The sequence below is a fragment of the Balaenoptera physalus genome (assembly GCF_965194825.1).
Source record: "Balaenoptera physalus genome assembly, contig: HAP1_SCAFFOLD_2386, whole genome shotgun sequence".
NCBI lineage: Eukaryota > Metazoa > Chordata > Mammalia > Artiodactyla > Balaenopteridae > Balaenoptera > Balaenoptera physalus.
In genome coordinates, this window is record NW_028124421.1 from 22990 (window position 1) to 39132 (window position 16143).

The window sequence follows — 16143 nt, forward strand, 5'->3', positions numbered from 1 at the left end:
CCCTCTCTCTCATTGTCTGTCTACGGCCACACACTACACGCACACACCTCTCAAAAGATAAGCCGTGTTACAACTAAAGCGATGCACAAAGGAAATGAAAAACCAAATGCCTGTGGCATCTTAACGTTGTGGCCGGTGATCCCTTCCACTGCTTCTTTCAAAAATATTTTCCAACACATGTGCCTCGTACACTCTGTGTTGAGTGATTCTCCATTGGCTCAATCCGTGCTCCCCATGTCCAGCACGGGTGTGTCAGCGGCACGAAGTAGGAAAATAATCTGAGAGTTGCCACTTGAATGTGTATACACCGATGTATCTGAGTCTCTAGCTACAACTGCATCCGGGTCTCTAGCTCTATAGTGTGTATATCTCTGCAGACACATCTAGTCCTCAGCTCCCTCCCAGTCACTCCTCTGTCTTAGGCTCCCCTTTCTCCAGAGCTCTAGAGCAATATACAGCCCTCTCTCTCTGTCTCTCTGTATCTCTCTCTCTCTCTCTCTCTGTCTCTCTCTTCCTCTCTCTCTCTCTCTCTATCTCTCTCCTTCTTTTCGTTGGGCAGAAAGGAAGTGTCAGTTTCAAGGGGCACACAGTTGGCATAGGGCTTCTGGGAAAAGAATCTGGCCACGGTAGCCTCAGGACAAGTATGACTGGAGATGCGGTAAGAGGAGACAGCTTATGGAAAAGATGGTGCTTTCAAGAGGGCGGGAGGAACACTGGGTCACAGTGTGCCGGGAAACACTGAGATCCTTGTGGGTGGCAGGACTTGCACAGACGCTAGCTAGAGCTAGGAGCTGTGGCTTTACCATCTTGGGGGTTCAATGCTGGCTGCTCCAGCGAAATCTCGGAGCCCAGGGACGGGCAGCGGAACGTCCACAGGGAGGCCACTGGTAGACTGTGCATAAACACACCTGCGGGCTCTCAGGATGTCCTGGCTGCCATGCTGATCAAAGCTTCTACTCTCCCAAGCAAGCTTACCCCACCTGGATTGGCCAGGAGGGAGCCGGTCCAAGTCTGGAAGCCAGTGCCTTCTGGGAGGAGCCAGCAAATCCCATGTTTCCGTGATTATCTCAGCCAAAACTTCCACCTTCTCGGGAAAAACCACCCTGATCCAACAAGATGGTCACGCCCCCCTCTCTGATCTCTGGCACTTGAGGACAAGGGGCCAGGACCTGCACCTCCTCAGGACATCCTCCTGGGCCTCCTGGGACTTGCAGACTCCTACTAGCCCCGGTGGCATCCGTCCACGGGTACTACCTGACAACCGCCCTTAGTGGGTGGGCGCAGAAAATCAAACACACAGATCACACAAACACACACGCCCCAGCCATATTTTCACGAATTGGTGGTGTAATTACTCCAATTCCCAACTGTTTCTAAATAAGCTCACTGTCCTCATGTTAATCCACGTGGTGGCAAAAGAACACATTAGAGATGGTTCTGTGTTTCTGTGTGGTTTTTTTTTGTTTGTTTGCTTCTAAGTTTTCAATTCTCTGCAGCGCAAACGCCCCGAAAATGTTGGGATGGTTGTATTTGGAATCCAAAGCGTTCCTTTCAAACCAAGCTGTGTCATCATCCATCATATAACTTGCTTCATATCCCTCTCCTTCTTCCTCCTCTTCTTCTTCTTCCTCCTCCTCCTCCTCCTCTTCTTCTTCCTCTCTTCTCCTTCTTCCAGATGCCAGTTGACCAGTGAAAGTGAAACCGACTTCGTCTTGTGGACGCCAAGGACAAGCACTGAAATTAAGTTCCTTGGCTTGTGAAACCTACACGTGTGGCCTGCCCCTTTCTCTGCCCTCTCCATGGCATGTGAGCAAGGGGGTGGGTTTCAGGGTACCTCTGAAAAAGTCCCGAACTGTTGACGACCATGGGTAGACCCTAGATAAGCAGTCAAGCTTAGTATGTGAATTATCGGGAACTCAAACCCCAGCCAAGGAAATGCTTTAAGAGTGGGAGGCAATGACGTCCTGGTGGTGATGAACGAAGTGGGAAACGTACTCGAGGAAAGCTAGGCTCCAGGTTCTCTCTCCATTTTGGAAAGTACAGTGACACAGCTAAGCGTGAGGGACTCAGAGTTGGGGAATTCCACGGAGAGCAAAAGTATGTGTGGAATGTGAAAAGGTGTGAAAACGAGAGAGCACTGGACCCCAAGCATTCTGGGAAAGGATGACGAGGGCGGCAGCTTCAAAGGGACCTGGGAGCCTCCGAACAGGCCTTCCATTCCAACGCCCACTTGCCTCACGGGATTCCTTCCAGGTTCTCAATTTGCAAGGAAGGGTTCCCCACCATCTGCGGCTATTTACATAAATAGGGGCGGGGCATCCTCATCCATTATAAATCCTGAGCTTCTCAGCACTGAGCAGTTGGCCAGCAGCTTCCGTGCCATCCGTGTGGGTCTCCCACCATGGATTCGTCCAGCTCGTCCGGCACATACAGCACCTCCACAGGTACGTTGCCCTCAGCATCTGGGCTCTGGGGTTGGGTCCTCCAAATACACTCATGCACCTCCCCACCCCAAGGGTTGATCACCACGAAGGTTGAAGTTTCCCAATGACCACTAATTGGCACGGACAGATATGCTGGGATATGTTTCTGGAATCAGTTGGGCAAAAGGATGCACCTTGGTTTGGGCAATTCACGTACATATTTCTGGTTTGCTGGTTCGTTTGTTTTCCTTCTTGAAATCGACATGGAAGTAGGTAGGCCTGTTGCCTGACAATGGCTTCTCTACCAAAAATCCCAGCCTGTGGTTGCAGTGAATGGAACACGAGTGTTTGAAAACGTTCCCAACTAAACTGACACTCTTTTCCGGTTGACCGTGTTTGGGATTTTGAGTTGGTTTCCCATGTTCTATTCTTGCTGTTGTTACGGATTTGCTCTCTTTGGTTTCGTGTTCCATTCGAACTGGTTTAACTTCCATGGTGTCCATGGAAAGAATCCACATCCAGTATGTATTAAGAATAGAAGAAAAAGAGAGTTTTTCTTTGACCACAACTGAAAGCTAGAGCCTGGGAAACAGAGATTCCAGGAGCACTCGAACTGTCTCTCATTGGACTCCAAGGTAGCCAGTGCAGGAGCCTCTGGAGAGGCAAAATCCGCAGTGTGACACGTTCGTTCCTTGAGTGCTTTCCAAAGATTTTCCTTGGAGCTGGCAGGAAGGAAGGGCGCTTTTAAAGGAAGTCCCCGTTGGTGGTCCGAAACCCTTGCCTTGCCTTGCCTCCTTCCAGGGCGAGACCTGGAGACGACCCTACGTCACCAGCTGCCAGCTGCTAGAGCGGGTGGCCCTTGCAGAAGGGTTGGTGTTGTCCTAGAGTTGGAGAGAGTTCAGGAAACTCAAATCTCAAGGATGTGCAGGACGTGCCTGAAACCACATCCACCCTGGCCATCACGCCCGTCTCCCGCCTTAGAAGGCAGGAAACAAACACGCATCTATCCCCTTGCCACCAGAAAGACGCAACCTCAAATAGGACAGGGATGGGGGGCAGCCCTTCAAGGCTGCCCAACTGAAAGAATAGCACACACACACGGCGAGTCAGCAAGACCTTGGGGCCTGGAAAGGGAAACTCATCTTCCGAAGTACACTGGGCTGTTGTGCGTGTGTGGGTGGGCGGGCGCCATCAGACGGGGCCCCACGTTGGTCCTTATCTCAAAAATGTGGGTCTTCTTAACAATCTCCTAGTGCGTTCTGTGTTGGGGGTTGGCTTGTGTGTTTGTCTGGCTTCGTTTGGCTTTCGTCTCGTTTCCTTTCAAATAGTGAAAGCGGATGTGCCCTGTGCGTATGACAGTCCAGAAGCCGGGCTCCTCTCGTTAGCTTAGAGTTCAAGGTAAATCTGGTAGGAGCCATCAAGACTTTCTGAGGCCTCCACAGGTGGACAATCCTTCCACCCATTTTGGTCACGTTAGCCTGTTTTCCTAGGGCTTTCCCCTTCTGCTTGCATGGCGCCCTGTGGATCCTTGGCGAGTGGTGGGGGGATCCCCATAGCCTTGACCCTCAGCTTAGCTTGAGCCCACAGGGTCCCACTCAGCGTGGCTTTCAGGGTGTGCCCACGGTTGTTCCAAATGCAGAGTCTTCCCCTGGCTTAGAGGTTTTTCACGTGGCACAAGGACCAGCGCTGTGCCGGTACCAGTGGTTTGCACCTCCATGGATTCGCCCCTGACACATTCCCCCTTTTCTCTCCCACAGGCCGACTCTCAAGGCCATCGCGAAGGAGGAGGCTGGTTCTGAGGCTGAGTCAGAAGGACACCCTGCAAGCACTCTTTCAACAGAACCCCTACCCCGGGATAACGACCAGAGAACGGCTGGCACGAGAACTGGGCATTCCGGAAAGCAGAATTCAGGTACGTCCGAGTCTCTCGATCCATTCTCCCTCTCGGGGTCCATGGCCAGACGCAAGTCGCCCTACGCCAGCTGGAGTCCTTGCCCTGGGGGCTTCCTCTTCTGGGTGCTCCAGACAGCAGGGACTCGAATCTGGGCAAGGAAGGTGGCTCCCTTTGGAAAACGTGGCCAGACTGAGCTGTGTGGCGAGAGGTCCATTCAAATGGGTGGTCAAGAATAAAGGGCGAGGGGCCAAGGAAGCAGGAGGGCCTGGTGGTGCCAGGGAGGTGTTCCCTTGATGGCTGGCTTCCAAGGAACTAGCCGTGCTGAAGACTTCCCTCTCTGGGCAGGTTGGAGAGGAGTCACCAAAGGTAGGAACACCTCGCCTGCGACCTTACAAAGCGTCGCCAAAGACTGATTGGCTTTCCCTACGAACACGTTTTCTCAGGGTGTCACATTTTCCACACACCACCGTCAGAAACGTCTAAAAACATGCACACACACACGCACACAAGCACAGGTCCACACTGCGGTTCGGCCTCGGGGAATGAGGTAGCATGCACACGGCTTCACTGTTGAAGACAAGGACACATATTCTGAAGATGGGGAGCGGGTACATAAGAGTCTCCTGACCTAAGAGTGATGGAGGCATGTAGTCCCTGAGAAGTGACTGTCAATGAGTAGTTCCCAGGCAGCATGGGAAGTGTGGTTTTCATGGGGGCACTTGCTAATGGATATGATTGCGTGTTATGAGACAGTACTGCCTGTGGGGACATAAGAGAGGCAGGGAACCATGAATCGGGCATGGACCGTGCCAAAGGGGAGGCAAAGAGAGCAAATGAGGGAAAGGAGATTGAGCCTGAGAGCCTGGGACAGAGACAGAGAGAGGGGAAGGCAGGCAGGCAGGCAGGTGGGCAGGCGGGCGGGTGGCAACAGAGACAGACGTCAACAGGTAGATGCGGAGAATCGTAGACGGAGACCAAAAGACCCAGAGACAAACTGGTAGTTTTGATGAGGAGGGGTGGGGCGGGGGAGAGAGAGAGAGAGAGGTAGCTATCCATCCCATTCTGACTGTGGGAAAGCAAGCATTGTCTCCTCCTGTGTCACAAGTCGTTACTCTGGACACCAGTAAGGTGACTCGAAGAGGAAGGATTATTTTCACGGACACAGATTGTGTATTCTGGAATCTGGTGCACTTCTTCAGAGGTGAAAGCGGGAGTCTACATTCTACCTGCCAGTGAGAGTTCAGTCCCTTTGACTCGTAAATATTTACACTGGGGGCAGAGGGGCCGTACTGGGTCTCCATTAGTCGGCTTGTTGCTGGCTGGCTGGCTGGCTGGCGCGTTTGTGCGTTTGTGCTATGGTGCATCCCTGCAATCGATCTTGGAAGTACGTGCATGAGCATTGAATGACAAGGCTTTCTTTCTTTGTACCCAGGTTTGGTTTCAAAACCAACGGGGAAGACGCCTGAAGCAGAGCCGATTGCTGTCGGAGAATGCCTTCAAAGGAGGGCAGTCGCAGCCGCTGCGGCCGCCACCGCCTCAGGCTTTGACTCGAGGTAAGTACCCAGCAATCCAAAGGCATTTCCCCAGAGCATCCCCTTGAGACACAATCATCTCTGAACGTGGATGACCGTGGGGGGCCAAGAACGCTTCAGAGAGGAAACCATGATATCTTGGCTTCTTGCCCCATTCCTGTTCCACACAGGAGCATCATGGCCCTGTTGGAGGGTGGGGAGCTGCATGGCCGGGAAGGCTTGGAATCTTCGGGTCCGGAACCTGCCCGGATGTGCAGAAATCCCTTCTTCCATCACATGGGGCATTTTCACATAGCACTGAATAAGATGTATCGATGTATCGATCTTGATCTATGACATACCACTTCCTACATACCACACACTGCATCTGCTGTGAATGTGCTGCAGTTGGCCTGAATGTCCTCTCTTCTCTGTGTGTTCTTCTTCAGAAAGCTTGGGAAGAGAGGCCAGGCGAAAGAGGACTTTCATCTCTCCTTCTCAAACAAGGGTCCTTGTGCAAGCCTTTGAGAGGGATCGATTTCCATCTATTGCTGCCAGGGAAGAATTGGCTCACCAGACAGGAATTCCCGAACCTCGAATCCAGGTAAGTTCTCCACCAGTGGGTGGGACTTGGGTTCTCCCACGAGGAAGGAGTGTTAAACCTTGTGACGGGTTGCTGCTGGATATAGGTAGGCTTGGCGAGGGGGGATTGGGAGGAGGTTCCCTTCGTCCTACGAATACACTAAGGGGGCTGATCTGAAGGCATCCCTTTCCGGAAGAGGAGAGGGCAATGGAAGTCCTGGGCAGCCAGAGAGGGGCCTGAGGTTGTAGCCGGTCAATGACGGCTCTCCTCAAAGCCAGGGGTGGGGACGGGTGGGGTGGGTCCTGTGTTGCCCTGACGTCCTCCCGCATTTTCAAGAGCCAAGGCGAAAGCTCTAGGTAAAATGGCCCTTAGATGAGGCCCACCAGTACTTGCCATGGACCTGACAGATTGGAGGGCAGGGCAGGGCAGGGCAGGGCGGGCCGGGGCGGGGCCGGCCGGGGATGGGGCGGCGGCAAGTAGATCTGGACTGTCGCGCTGCTAATGTTCCTGTCTCCCCATATGGTTCCCTAGATATGGTTCCAGAACCGAAGAGCTCGGCACCCAAAGCAGAGCGCTAGTGGGCCTGTGAATGCCCTGGCCGAAGGACCAGATGCCACATCAGCCGTGACTGCCCTGTCGGACCAAAGCCCCCCGCCCACTGTCCATAGCAGCTCTCATCGTTATCCTCCCTCTCATGCACCTGAGAGCACGCAATCCTTTGCTGCGGCCACTCCTGTTTTCTCCCCCACCTTTCTTGTGCCAGGGGCTGCCTCTGGGTGCTGTGTGGGCCACCCGTTGATGTTCATCGTGGTCCAGCCCAGCCTGGCAGCACTTCAGGGATGCCAGAACCCGCAGCCTCTTCCGGCCACAGTTCCATGGGGCGAAGGGACACATGCTGTCATCGCCAGTGGGCAGCCTGCCCAGGGGGCCATCGTGCCGCCTGCACCGCCAGAGACACACTTCTGGCCGCAGCAGCCAACCTCAAGTGAAGAGACATCTCCCCAGCTGGAGCAACAGCCCCAGCACTCAGCCCTTCCAGGCTCTTCAAGCCTCCTGGACGAACTCTTGTCAGACGCGGACATTCTGGACAAGGCAGGCCCATTTCTGAATGCGGACGCAGAGGAAGAGGAACTTGCGGCAACCCTGGAAGCCCCCCTCAGCGAGGAAGAATTCCAGGCCTTGCTCGACATGCTGCCAGGCTCCCCAGTGCCACAGGCTTAGGGGGAGGTAGGAAGACCTTCCCCCGAGCCCCGTTCAAGCCTCCTTTCCTGGGAGGCAGAGCCACGGGCGAGAGAAAGGAGAAGGAACAAGCAACGCTCATGATAGTGTCTGGCAGGGCGACCAAGGCAAGAAGACTGTCGACGGCAACTGCGTTGTGTCTACGAGCAATGCCGTGCTCCACACGGACTGTCAGGAAGCATGGGCACCAGGAGCGACACCACCTCTGAAGCCTCAAGGGACTCTAGCCTTCCAATGACAACGAGGAGGACCCAAGGCTGAACTGGATTTCCCCGTTGTATGTGACATTCCATTGATCCAATCAATAAATCTTGGCACTCAGTTCAAGTTCTTGGTTGTGCTTTGGTCGCTTTGTATTCTCCCGCGTTTCCTCGGGGAGGTGAAATCCCTCCCTTGGCCTGGGACAGCACGGGAAGGTGGTCCAGACGCCCCTGTCTAGTCCCGTAGCTTGTAGCCACAAACACACCCTAGTGGAATCACGAAAACCGTCTCTCAGTGACAGCCTTCACTTGGTTTCTGGGGGCATGGTGTGGAAGTGTTCCTCAAGGGCATCGTCCTTGCACACAAGGACAGAACTATGCAAATACTTTCATTGACAGAGTTCATAGTAACAACTGTGCCCGGTTTATTATGCAGGCAAATAATCTCTCTCCGTCCCTCCCTCTCTCTCATTGTCTGTCTACGGCCACACACTACACGCACACACCTCTCAAAAGATAAGCCGTGTTACAACTAAAGCGATGCACAAAGGAAATGAAAAACCAAATGCCTGTGGCATCTTAACGTTGTGGCCGGTGATCCCTTCCACTGCTTCTTTCAAAAATATTTTCCAACACATGTGCCTCGTACACTCTGTGTTGAGTGATTCTCCATTGGCTCAATCCGTGCTCCCCATGTCCAGCACGGGTGTGTCAGCGGCACGAAGTAGGAAAATAATCTGAGAGTTGCCACTTGAATGTGTATACACCGATGTATCTGAGTCTCTAGCTACAACTGCATCCGGGTCTCTAGCTCTATAGTGTGTATATCTCTGCAGACACATCTAGTCCTCAGCTCCCTCCCAGTCACTCCTCTGTCTTAGGCTCCCCTTTCTCCAGAGCTCTAGAGCAATATACAGCCCTCTCTCTCTGTCTCTCTGTATCTCTCTCTCTCTCTCTCTCTGTCTCTCTCTTCCTCTCTCTCTCTCTCTCTATCTCTCTCCTTCTTTTCGTTGGGCAGAAAGGAAGTGTCAGTTTCAAGGGGCACACAGTTGGCATAGGGCTTCTGGGAAAAGAATCTGGCCACGGTAGCCTCAGGACAAGTATGACTGGAGATGCGGTAAGAGGAGACAGCTTATGGAAAAGATGGTGCTTTCAAGAGGGCGGGAGGAACACTGGGTCACAGTGTGCCGGGAAACACTGAGATCCTTGTGGGTGGCAGGACTTGCACAGACGCTAGCTAGAGCTAGGAGCTGTGGCTTTACCATCTTGGGGGTTCAATGCTGGCTGCTCCAGCGAAATCTCGGAGCCCAGGGACGGGCAGCGGAACGTCCACAGGGAGGCCACTGGTAGACTGTGCATAAACACACCTGCGGGCTCTCAGGATGTCCTGGCTGCCATGCTGATCAAAGCTTCTACTCTCCCAAGCAAGCTTACCCCACCTGGATTGGCCAGGAGGGAGCCGGTCCAAGTCTGGAAGCCAGTGCCTTCTGGGAGGAGCCAGCAAATCCCATGTTTCCGTGATTATCTCAGCCAAAACTTCCACCTTCTCGGGAAAAACCACCCTGATCCAACAAGATGGTCACGCCCCCCTCTCTGATCTCTGGCACTTGAGGACAAGGGGCCAGGACCTGCACCTCCTCAGGACATCCTCCTGGGCCTCCTGGGACTTGCAGACTCCTACTAGCCCCGGTGGCATCCGTCCACGGGTACTACCTGACAACCGCCCTTAGTGGGTGGGCGCAGAAAATCAAACACACAGATCACACAAACACACACGCCCCAGCCATATTTTCACGAATTGGTGGTGTAATTACTCCAATTCCCAACTGTTTCTAAATAAGCTCACTGTCCTCATGTTAATCCACGTGGTGGCAAAAGAACACATTAGAGATGGTTCTGTGTTTCTGTGTGGTTTTTTTTTGTTTGTTTGCTTCTAAGTTTTCAATTCTCTGCAGCGCAAACGCCCCGAAAATGTTGGGATGGTTGTATTTGGAATCCAAAGCGTTCCTTTCAAACCAAGCTGTGTCATCATCCATCATATAACTTGCTTCATATCCCTCTCCTTCTTCCTCCTCTTCTTCTTCTTCCTCCTCCTCCTCCTCCTCTTCTTCTTCCTCTCTTCTCCTTCTTCCAGATGCCAGTTGACCAGTGAAAGTGAAACCGACTTCGTCTTGTGGACGCCAAGGACAAGCACTGAAATTAAGTTCCTTGGCTTGTGAAACCTACACGTGTGGCCTGCCCCTTTCTCTGCCCTCTCCATGGCATGTGAGCAAGGGGGTGGGTTTCAGGGTACCTCTGAAAAAGTCCCGAACTGTTGACGACCATGGGTAGACCCTAGATAAGCAGTCAAGCTTAGTATGTGAATTATCGGGAACTCAAACCCCAGCCAAGGAAATGCTTTAAGAGTGGGAGGCAATGACGTCCTGGTGGTGATGAACGAAGTGGGAAACGTACTCGAGGAAAGCTAGGCTCCAGGTTCTCTCTCCATTTTGGAAAGTACAGTGACACAGCTAAGCGTGAGGGACTCAGAGTTGGGGAATTCCACGGAGAGCAAAAGTATGTGTGGAATGTGAAAAGGTGTGAAAACGAGAGAGCACTGGACCCCAAGCATTCTGGGAAAGGATGACGAGGGCGGCAGCTTCAAAGGGACCTGGGAGCCTCCGAACAGGCCTTCCATTCCAACGCCCACTTGCCTCACGGGATTCCTTCCAGGTTCTCAATTTGCAAGGAAGGGTTCCCCACCATCTGCGGCTATTTACATAAATAGGGGCGGGGCATCCTCATCCATTATAAATCCTGAGCTTCTCAGCACTGAGCAGTTGGCCAGCAGCTTCCGTGCCATCCGTGTGGGTCTCCCACCATGGATTCGTCCAGCTCGTCCGGCACATACAGCACCTCCACAGGTACGTTGCCCTCAGCATCTGGGCTCTGGGGTTGGGTCCTCCAAATACACTCATGCACCTCCCCACCCCAAGGGTTGATCACCACGAAGGTTGAAGTTTCCCAATGACCACTAATTGGCACGGACAGATATGCTGGGATATGTTTCTGGAATCAGTTGGGCAAAAGGATGCACCTTGGTTTGGGCAATTCACGTACATATTTCTGGTTTGCTGGTTCGTTTGTTTTCCTTCTTGAAATCGACATGGAAGTAGGTAGGCCTGTTGCCTGACAATGGCTTCTCTACCAAAAATCCCAGCCTGTGGTTGCAGTGAATGGAACACGAGTGTTTGAAAACGTTCCCAACTAAACTGACACTCTTTTCCGGTTGACCGTGTTTGGGATTTTGAGTTGGTTTCCCATGTTCTATTCTTGCTGTTGTTACGGATTTGCTCTCTTTGGTTTCGTGTTCCATTCGAACTGGTTTAACTTCCATGGTGTCCATGGAAAGAATCCACATCCAGTATGTATTAAGAATAGAAGAAAAAGAGAGTTTTTCTTTGACCACAACTGAAAGCTAGAGCCTGGGAAACAGAGATTCCAGGAGCACTCGAACTGTCTCTCATTGGACTCCAAGGTAGCCAGTGCAGGAGCCTCTGGAGAGGCAAAATCCGCAGTGTGACACGTTCGTTCCTTGAGTGCTTTCCAAAGATTTTCCTTGGAGCTGGCAGGAAGGAAGGGCGCTTTTAAAGGAAGTCCCCGTTGGTGGTCCGAAACCCTTGCCTTGCCTTGCCTCCTTCCAGGGCGAGACCTGGAGACGACCCTACGTCACCAGCTGCCAGCTGCTAGAGCGGGTGGCCCTTGCAGAAGGGTTGGTGTTGTCCTAGAGTTGGAGAGAGTTCAGGAAACTCAAATCTCAAGGATGTGCAGGACGTGCCTGAAACCACATCCACCCTGGCCATCACGCCCGTCTCCCGCCTTAGAAGGCAGGAAACAAACACGCATCTATCCCCTTGCCACCAGAAAGACGCAACCTCAAATAGGACAGGGATGGGGGGCAGCCCTTCAAGGCTGCCCAACTGAAAGAATAGCACACACACACGGCGAGTCAGCAAGACCTTGGGGCCTGGAAAGGGAAACTCATCTTCCGAAGTACACTGGGCTGTTGTGCGTGTGTGGGTGGGCGGGCGCCATCAGACGGGGCCCCACGTTGGTCCTTATCTCAAAAATGTGGGTCTTCTTAACAATCTCCTAGTGCGTTCTGTGTTGGGGGTTGGCTTGTGTGTTTGTCTGGCTTCGTTTGGCTTTCGTCTCGTTTCCTTTCAAATAGTGAAAGCGGATGTGCCCTGTGCGTATGACAGTCCAGAAGCCGGGCTCCTCTCGTTAGCTTAGAGTTCAAGGTAAATCTGGTAGGAGCCATCAAGACTTTCTGAGGCCTCCACAGGTGGACAATCCTTCCACCCATTTTGGTCACGTTAGCCTGTTTTCCTAGGGCTTTCCCCTTCTGCTTGCATGGCGCCCTGTGGATCCTTGGCGAGTGGTGGGGGGATCCCCATAGCCTTGACCCTCAGCTTAGCTTGAGCCCACAGGGTCCCACTCAGCGTGGCTTTCAGGGTGTGCCCACGGTTGTTCCAAATGCAGAGTCTTCCCCTGGCTTAGAGGTTTTTCACGTGGCACAAGGACCAGCGCTGTGCCGGTACCAGTGGTTTGCACCTCCATGGATTCGCCCCTGACACATTCCCCCTTTTCTCTCCCACAGGCCGACTCTCAAGGCCATCGCGAAGGAGGAGGCTGGTTCTGAGGCTGAGTCAGAAGGACACCCTGCAAGCACTCTTTCAACAGAACCCCTACCCCGGGATAACGACCAGAGAACGGCTGGCACGAGAACTGGGCATTCCGGAAAGCAGAATTCAGGTACGTCCGAGTCTCTCGATCCATTCTCCCTCTCGGGGTCCATGGCCAGACGCAAGTCGCCCTACGCCAGCTGGAGTCCTTGCCCTGGGGGCTTCCTCTTCTGGGTGCTCCAGACAGCAGGGACTCGAATCTGGGCAAGGAAGGTGGCTCCCTTTGGAAAACGTGGCCAGACTGAGCTGTGTGGCGAGAGGTCCATTCAAATGGGTGGTCAAGAATAAAGGGCGAGGGGCCAAGGAAGCAGGAGGGCCTGGTGGTGCCAGGGAGGTGTTCCCTTGATGGCTGGCTTCCAAGGAACTAGTCGTGCTGAAGACTTCCCTCTCTGGGCAGGTTGGAGAGGAGTCACCAAAGGTAGGAACACCTCGCCTGCGACCTTACAAAGCGTCGCCAAAGACTGATTGGCTTTCCCTACGAACACGTTTTCTCAGGGTGTCACATTTTCCACACACCACCGTCAGAAACGTCTAAAAACATGCACACACACACGCACACAAGCACAGGTCCACACTGCGGTTCGGCCTCGGGGAATGAGGTAGCATGCACACGGCTTCACTGTTGAAGACAAGGACACATATTCTGAAGATGGGGAGCGGGTACATAAGAGTCTCCTGACCTAAGAGTGATGGAGGCATGTAGTCCCTGAGAAGTGACTGTCAATGAGTAGTTCCCAGGCAGCATGGGAAGTGTGGTTTTCATGGGGGCACTTGCTAATGGATATGATTGCGTGTTATGAGACAGTACTGCCTGTGGGGACATAAGAGAGGCAGGGAACCATGAATCGGGCATGGACCGTGCCAAAGGGGAGGCAAAGAGAGCAAATGAGGGAAAGGAGATTGAGCCTGAGAGCCTGGGACAGAGACAGAGAGAGGGGAAGGCAGGCAGGCAGGCAGGTGGGCAGGCGGGCGGGTGGCAACAGAGACAGACGTCAACAGGTAGATGCGGAGAATCGTAGACGGAGACCAAAAGACCCAGAGACAAACTGGTAGTTTTGATGAGGAGGGGTGGGGCGGGGGAGAGAGAGAGAGAGAGGTAGCTATCCATCCCATTCTGACTGTGGGAAAGCAAGCATTGTCTCCTCCTGTGTCACAAGTCGTTACTCTGGACACCAGTAAGGTGACTCGAAGAGGAAGGATTATTTTCACGGACACAGATTGTGTATTCTGGAATCTGGTGCACTTCTTCAGAGGTGAAAGCGGGAGTCTACATTCTACCTGCCAGTGAGAGTTCAGTCCCTTTGACTCGTAAATATTTACACTGGGGGCAGAGGGGCCGTACTGGGTCTCCATTAGTCGGCTTGTTGCTGGCTGGCTGGCTGGCTGGCGCGTTTGTGCGTTTGTGCTATGGTGCATCCCTGCAATCGATCTTGGAAGTACGTGCATGAGCATTGAATGACAAGGCTTTCTTTCTTTGTACCCAGGTTTGGTTTCAAAACCAACGGGGAAGACGCCTGAAGCAGAGCCGATTGCTGTCGGAGAATGCCTTCAAAGGAGGGCAGTCGCAGCCGCTGCGGCCGCCACCGCCTCAGGCTTTGACTCGAGGTAAGTACCCAGCAATCCAAAGGCATTTCCCCAGAGCATCCCCTTGAGACACAATCATCTCTGAACGTGGATGACCGTGGGGGGCCAAGAACGCTTCAGAGAGGAAACCATGATATCTTGGCTTCTTGCCCCATTCCTGTTCCACACAGGAGCATCATGGCCCTGTTGGAGGGTGGGGAGCTGCATGGCCGGGAAGGCTTGGAATCTTCGGGTCCGGAACCTGCCCGGATGTGCAGAAATCCCTTCTTCCATCACATGGGGCATTTTCACATAGCACTGAATAAGATGTATCGATGTATCGATCTTGATCTATGACATACCACTTCCTACATACCACACACTGCATCTGCTGTGAATGTGCTGCAGTTGGCCTGAATGTCCTCTCTTCTCTGTGTGTTCTTCTTCAGAAAGCTTGGGAAGAGAGGCCAGGCGAAAGAGGACTTTCATCTCTCCTTCTCAAACAAGGGTCCTTGTGCAAGCCTTTGAGAGGGATCGATTTCCATCTATTGCTGCCAGGGAAGAATTGGCTCACCAGACAGGAATTCCCGAACCTCGAATCCAGGTAAGTTCTCCACCAGTGGGTGGGACTTGGGTTCTCCCACGAGGAAGGAGTGTTAAACCTTGTGACGGGTTGCTGCTGGATATAGGTAGGCTTGGCGAGGGGGGATTGGGAGGAGGTTCCCTTCGTCCTACGACTACACTAAGGGGGCTGATCTGAAGGCATCCCTTTCCGGAAGAGGAGAGGGCAATGGAAGTCCTGGGCAGCCAGAGAGGGGCCTGAGGTTGTAGCCGGTCAATGACGGCTCTCCTCAAAGCCAGGGGTGGGGACGGGTGGGGTGGGTCCTGTGTTGCCCTGACGTCCTCCCGCATTTTCAAGAGCCAAGGCGAAAGCTCTAGGTAAAATGGCCCTTAGATGAGGCCCACCAGTACTTGCCATGGACCTGACAGATTGGAGGGCAGGGCAGGGCAGGGCAGGGCGGGCCGGGGCGGGGCCGGCCGGGGATGGGGCGGCGGCAAGTAGATCTGGACTGTCGCGCTGCTAATGTTCCTGTCTCCCCATATGGTTCCCTAGATATGGTTCCAGAACCGAAGAGCTCGGCACCCAAAGCAGAGCGCTAGTGGGCCTGTGAATGCCCTGGCCGAAGGACCAGATGCCACATCAGCCGTGACTGCCCTGTCGGACCAAAGCCCCCCGCCCACTGTCCATAGCAGCTCTCATCGTTATCCTCCCTCTCATGCACCTGAGAGCACGCAATCCTTTGCTGCGGCCACTCCTGTTTTCTCCCCCACCTTTCTTGTGCCAGGGGCTGCCTCTGGGTGCTGTGTGGGCCACCCGTTGATGTTCATCGTGGTCCAGCCCAGCCTGGCAGCACTTCAGGGATGCCAGAACCCGCAGCCTCTTCCGGCCACAGTTCCATGGGGCGAAGGGACACATGCTGTCATCGCCAGTGGGCAGCCTGCCCAGGGGGCCATCGTGCCGCCTGCACCGCCAGAGACACACTTCTGGCCGCAGCAGCCAACCTCAAGTGAAGAGACATCTCCCCAGCTGGAGCAACAGCCCCAGCACTCAGCCCTTCCAGGCTCTTCAAGCCTCCTGGACGAACTCTTGTCAGACGCGGACATTCTGGACAAGGCAGGCCCATTTCTGAATGCGGACGCAGAGGAAGAGGAACTTGCGGCAACCCTGGAAGCCCCCCTCAGCGAGGAAGAATTCCAGGCCTTGCTCGACATGCTGCCAGGCTCCCCAGTGCCACAGGCTTAGGGGGAGGTAGGAAGACCTTCCCCCGAGCCCCGTTCAAGCCTCCTTTCCTGGGAGGCAGAGCCACGGGCGAGAGAAAGGAGAAGGAACAAGCAACGCTCATGATAGTGTCTGGCAGGGCGACCAAGGCAAGAAGACTGTCGACGGCAACTGCGTTGTGTCTACGAGCAATGCCGTGCTCCACACGGACTGTCAGGAAGCATGG

The 16143-nt window shown here is 53.8% G+C and overlaps 2 protein-coding genes across 2 annotated transcripts; both read left to right on the plus strand.

The window, feature by feature from the left end:
- Positions 1–2401: 2401 nt before the first annotated feature.
- Positions 2402–7632, plus strand: LOC309654244 (double homeobox protein 4-like protein 4; the record flags this gene model as incomplete). Its single annotated transcript, XM_082478825.1, has 5 exons — positions 2402–2444; positions 4181–4335; positions 5750–5870; positions 6278–6432; positions 6943–7632. The coding sequence occupies 5 exons, from the start codon at positions 2402–2404 to the stop codon at positions 7630–7632; spliced, it is 1164 nt and encodes a 387-aa protein (XP_082334951.1).
- Positions 7633–10710: 3078 nt separating this feature from the next.
- On the plus strand, positions 10711–15941 carry LOC309654245 (double homeobox protein 4-like protein 4; the record flags this gene model as incomplete). Its single annotated transcript, XM_082478826.1, has 5 exons — positions 10711–10753; positions 12490–12644; positions 14059–14179; positions 14587–14741; positions 15252–15941. The coding sequence occupies 5 exons, from the start codon at positions 10711–10713 to the stop codon at positions 15939–15941; spliced, it is 1164 nt and encodes a 387-aa protein (XP_082334952.1).
- Positions 15942–16143: the final 202 nt, after the last annotated feature.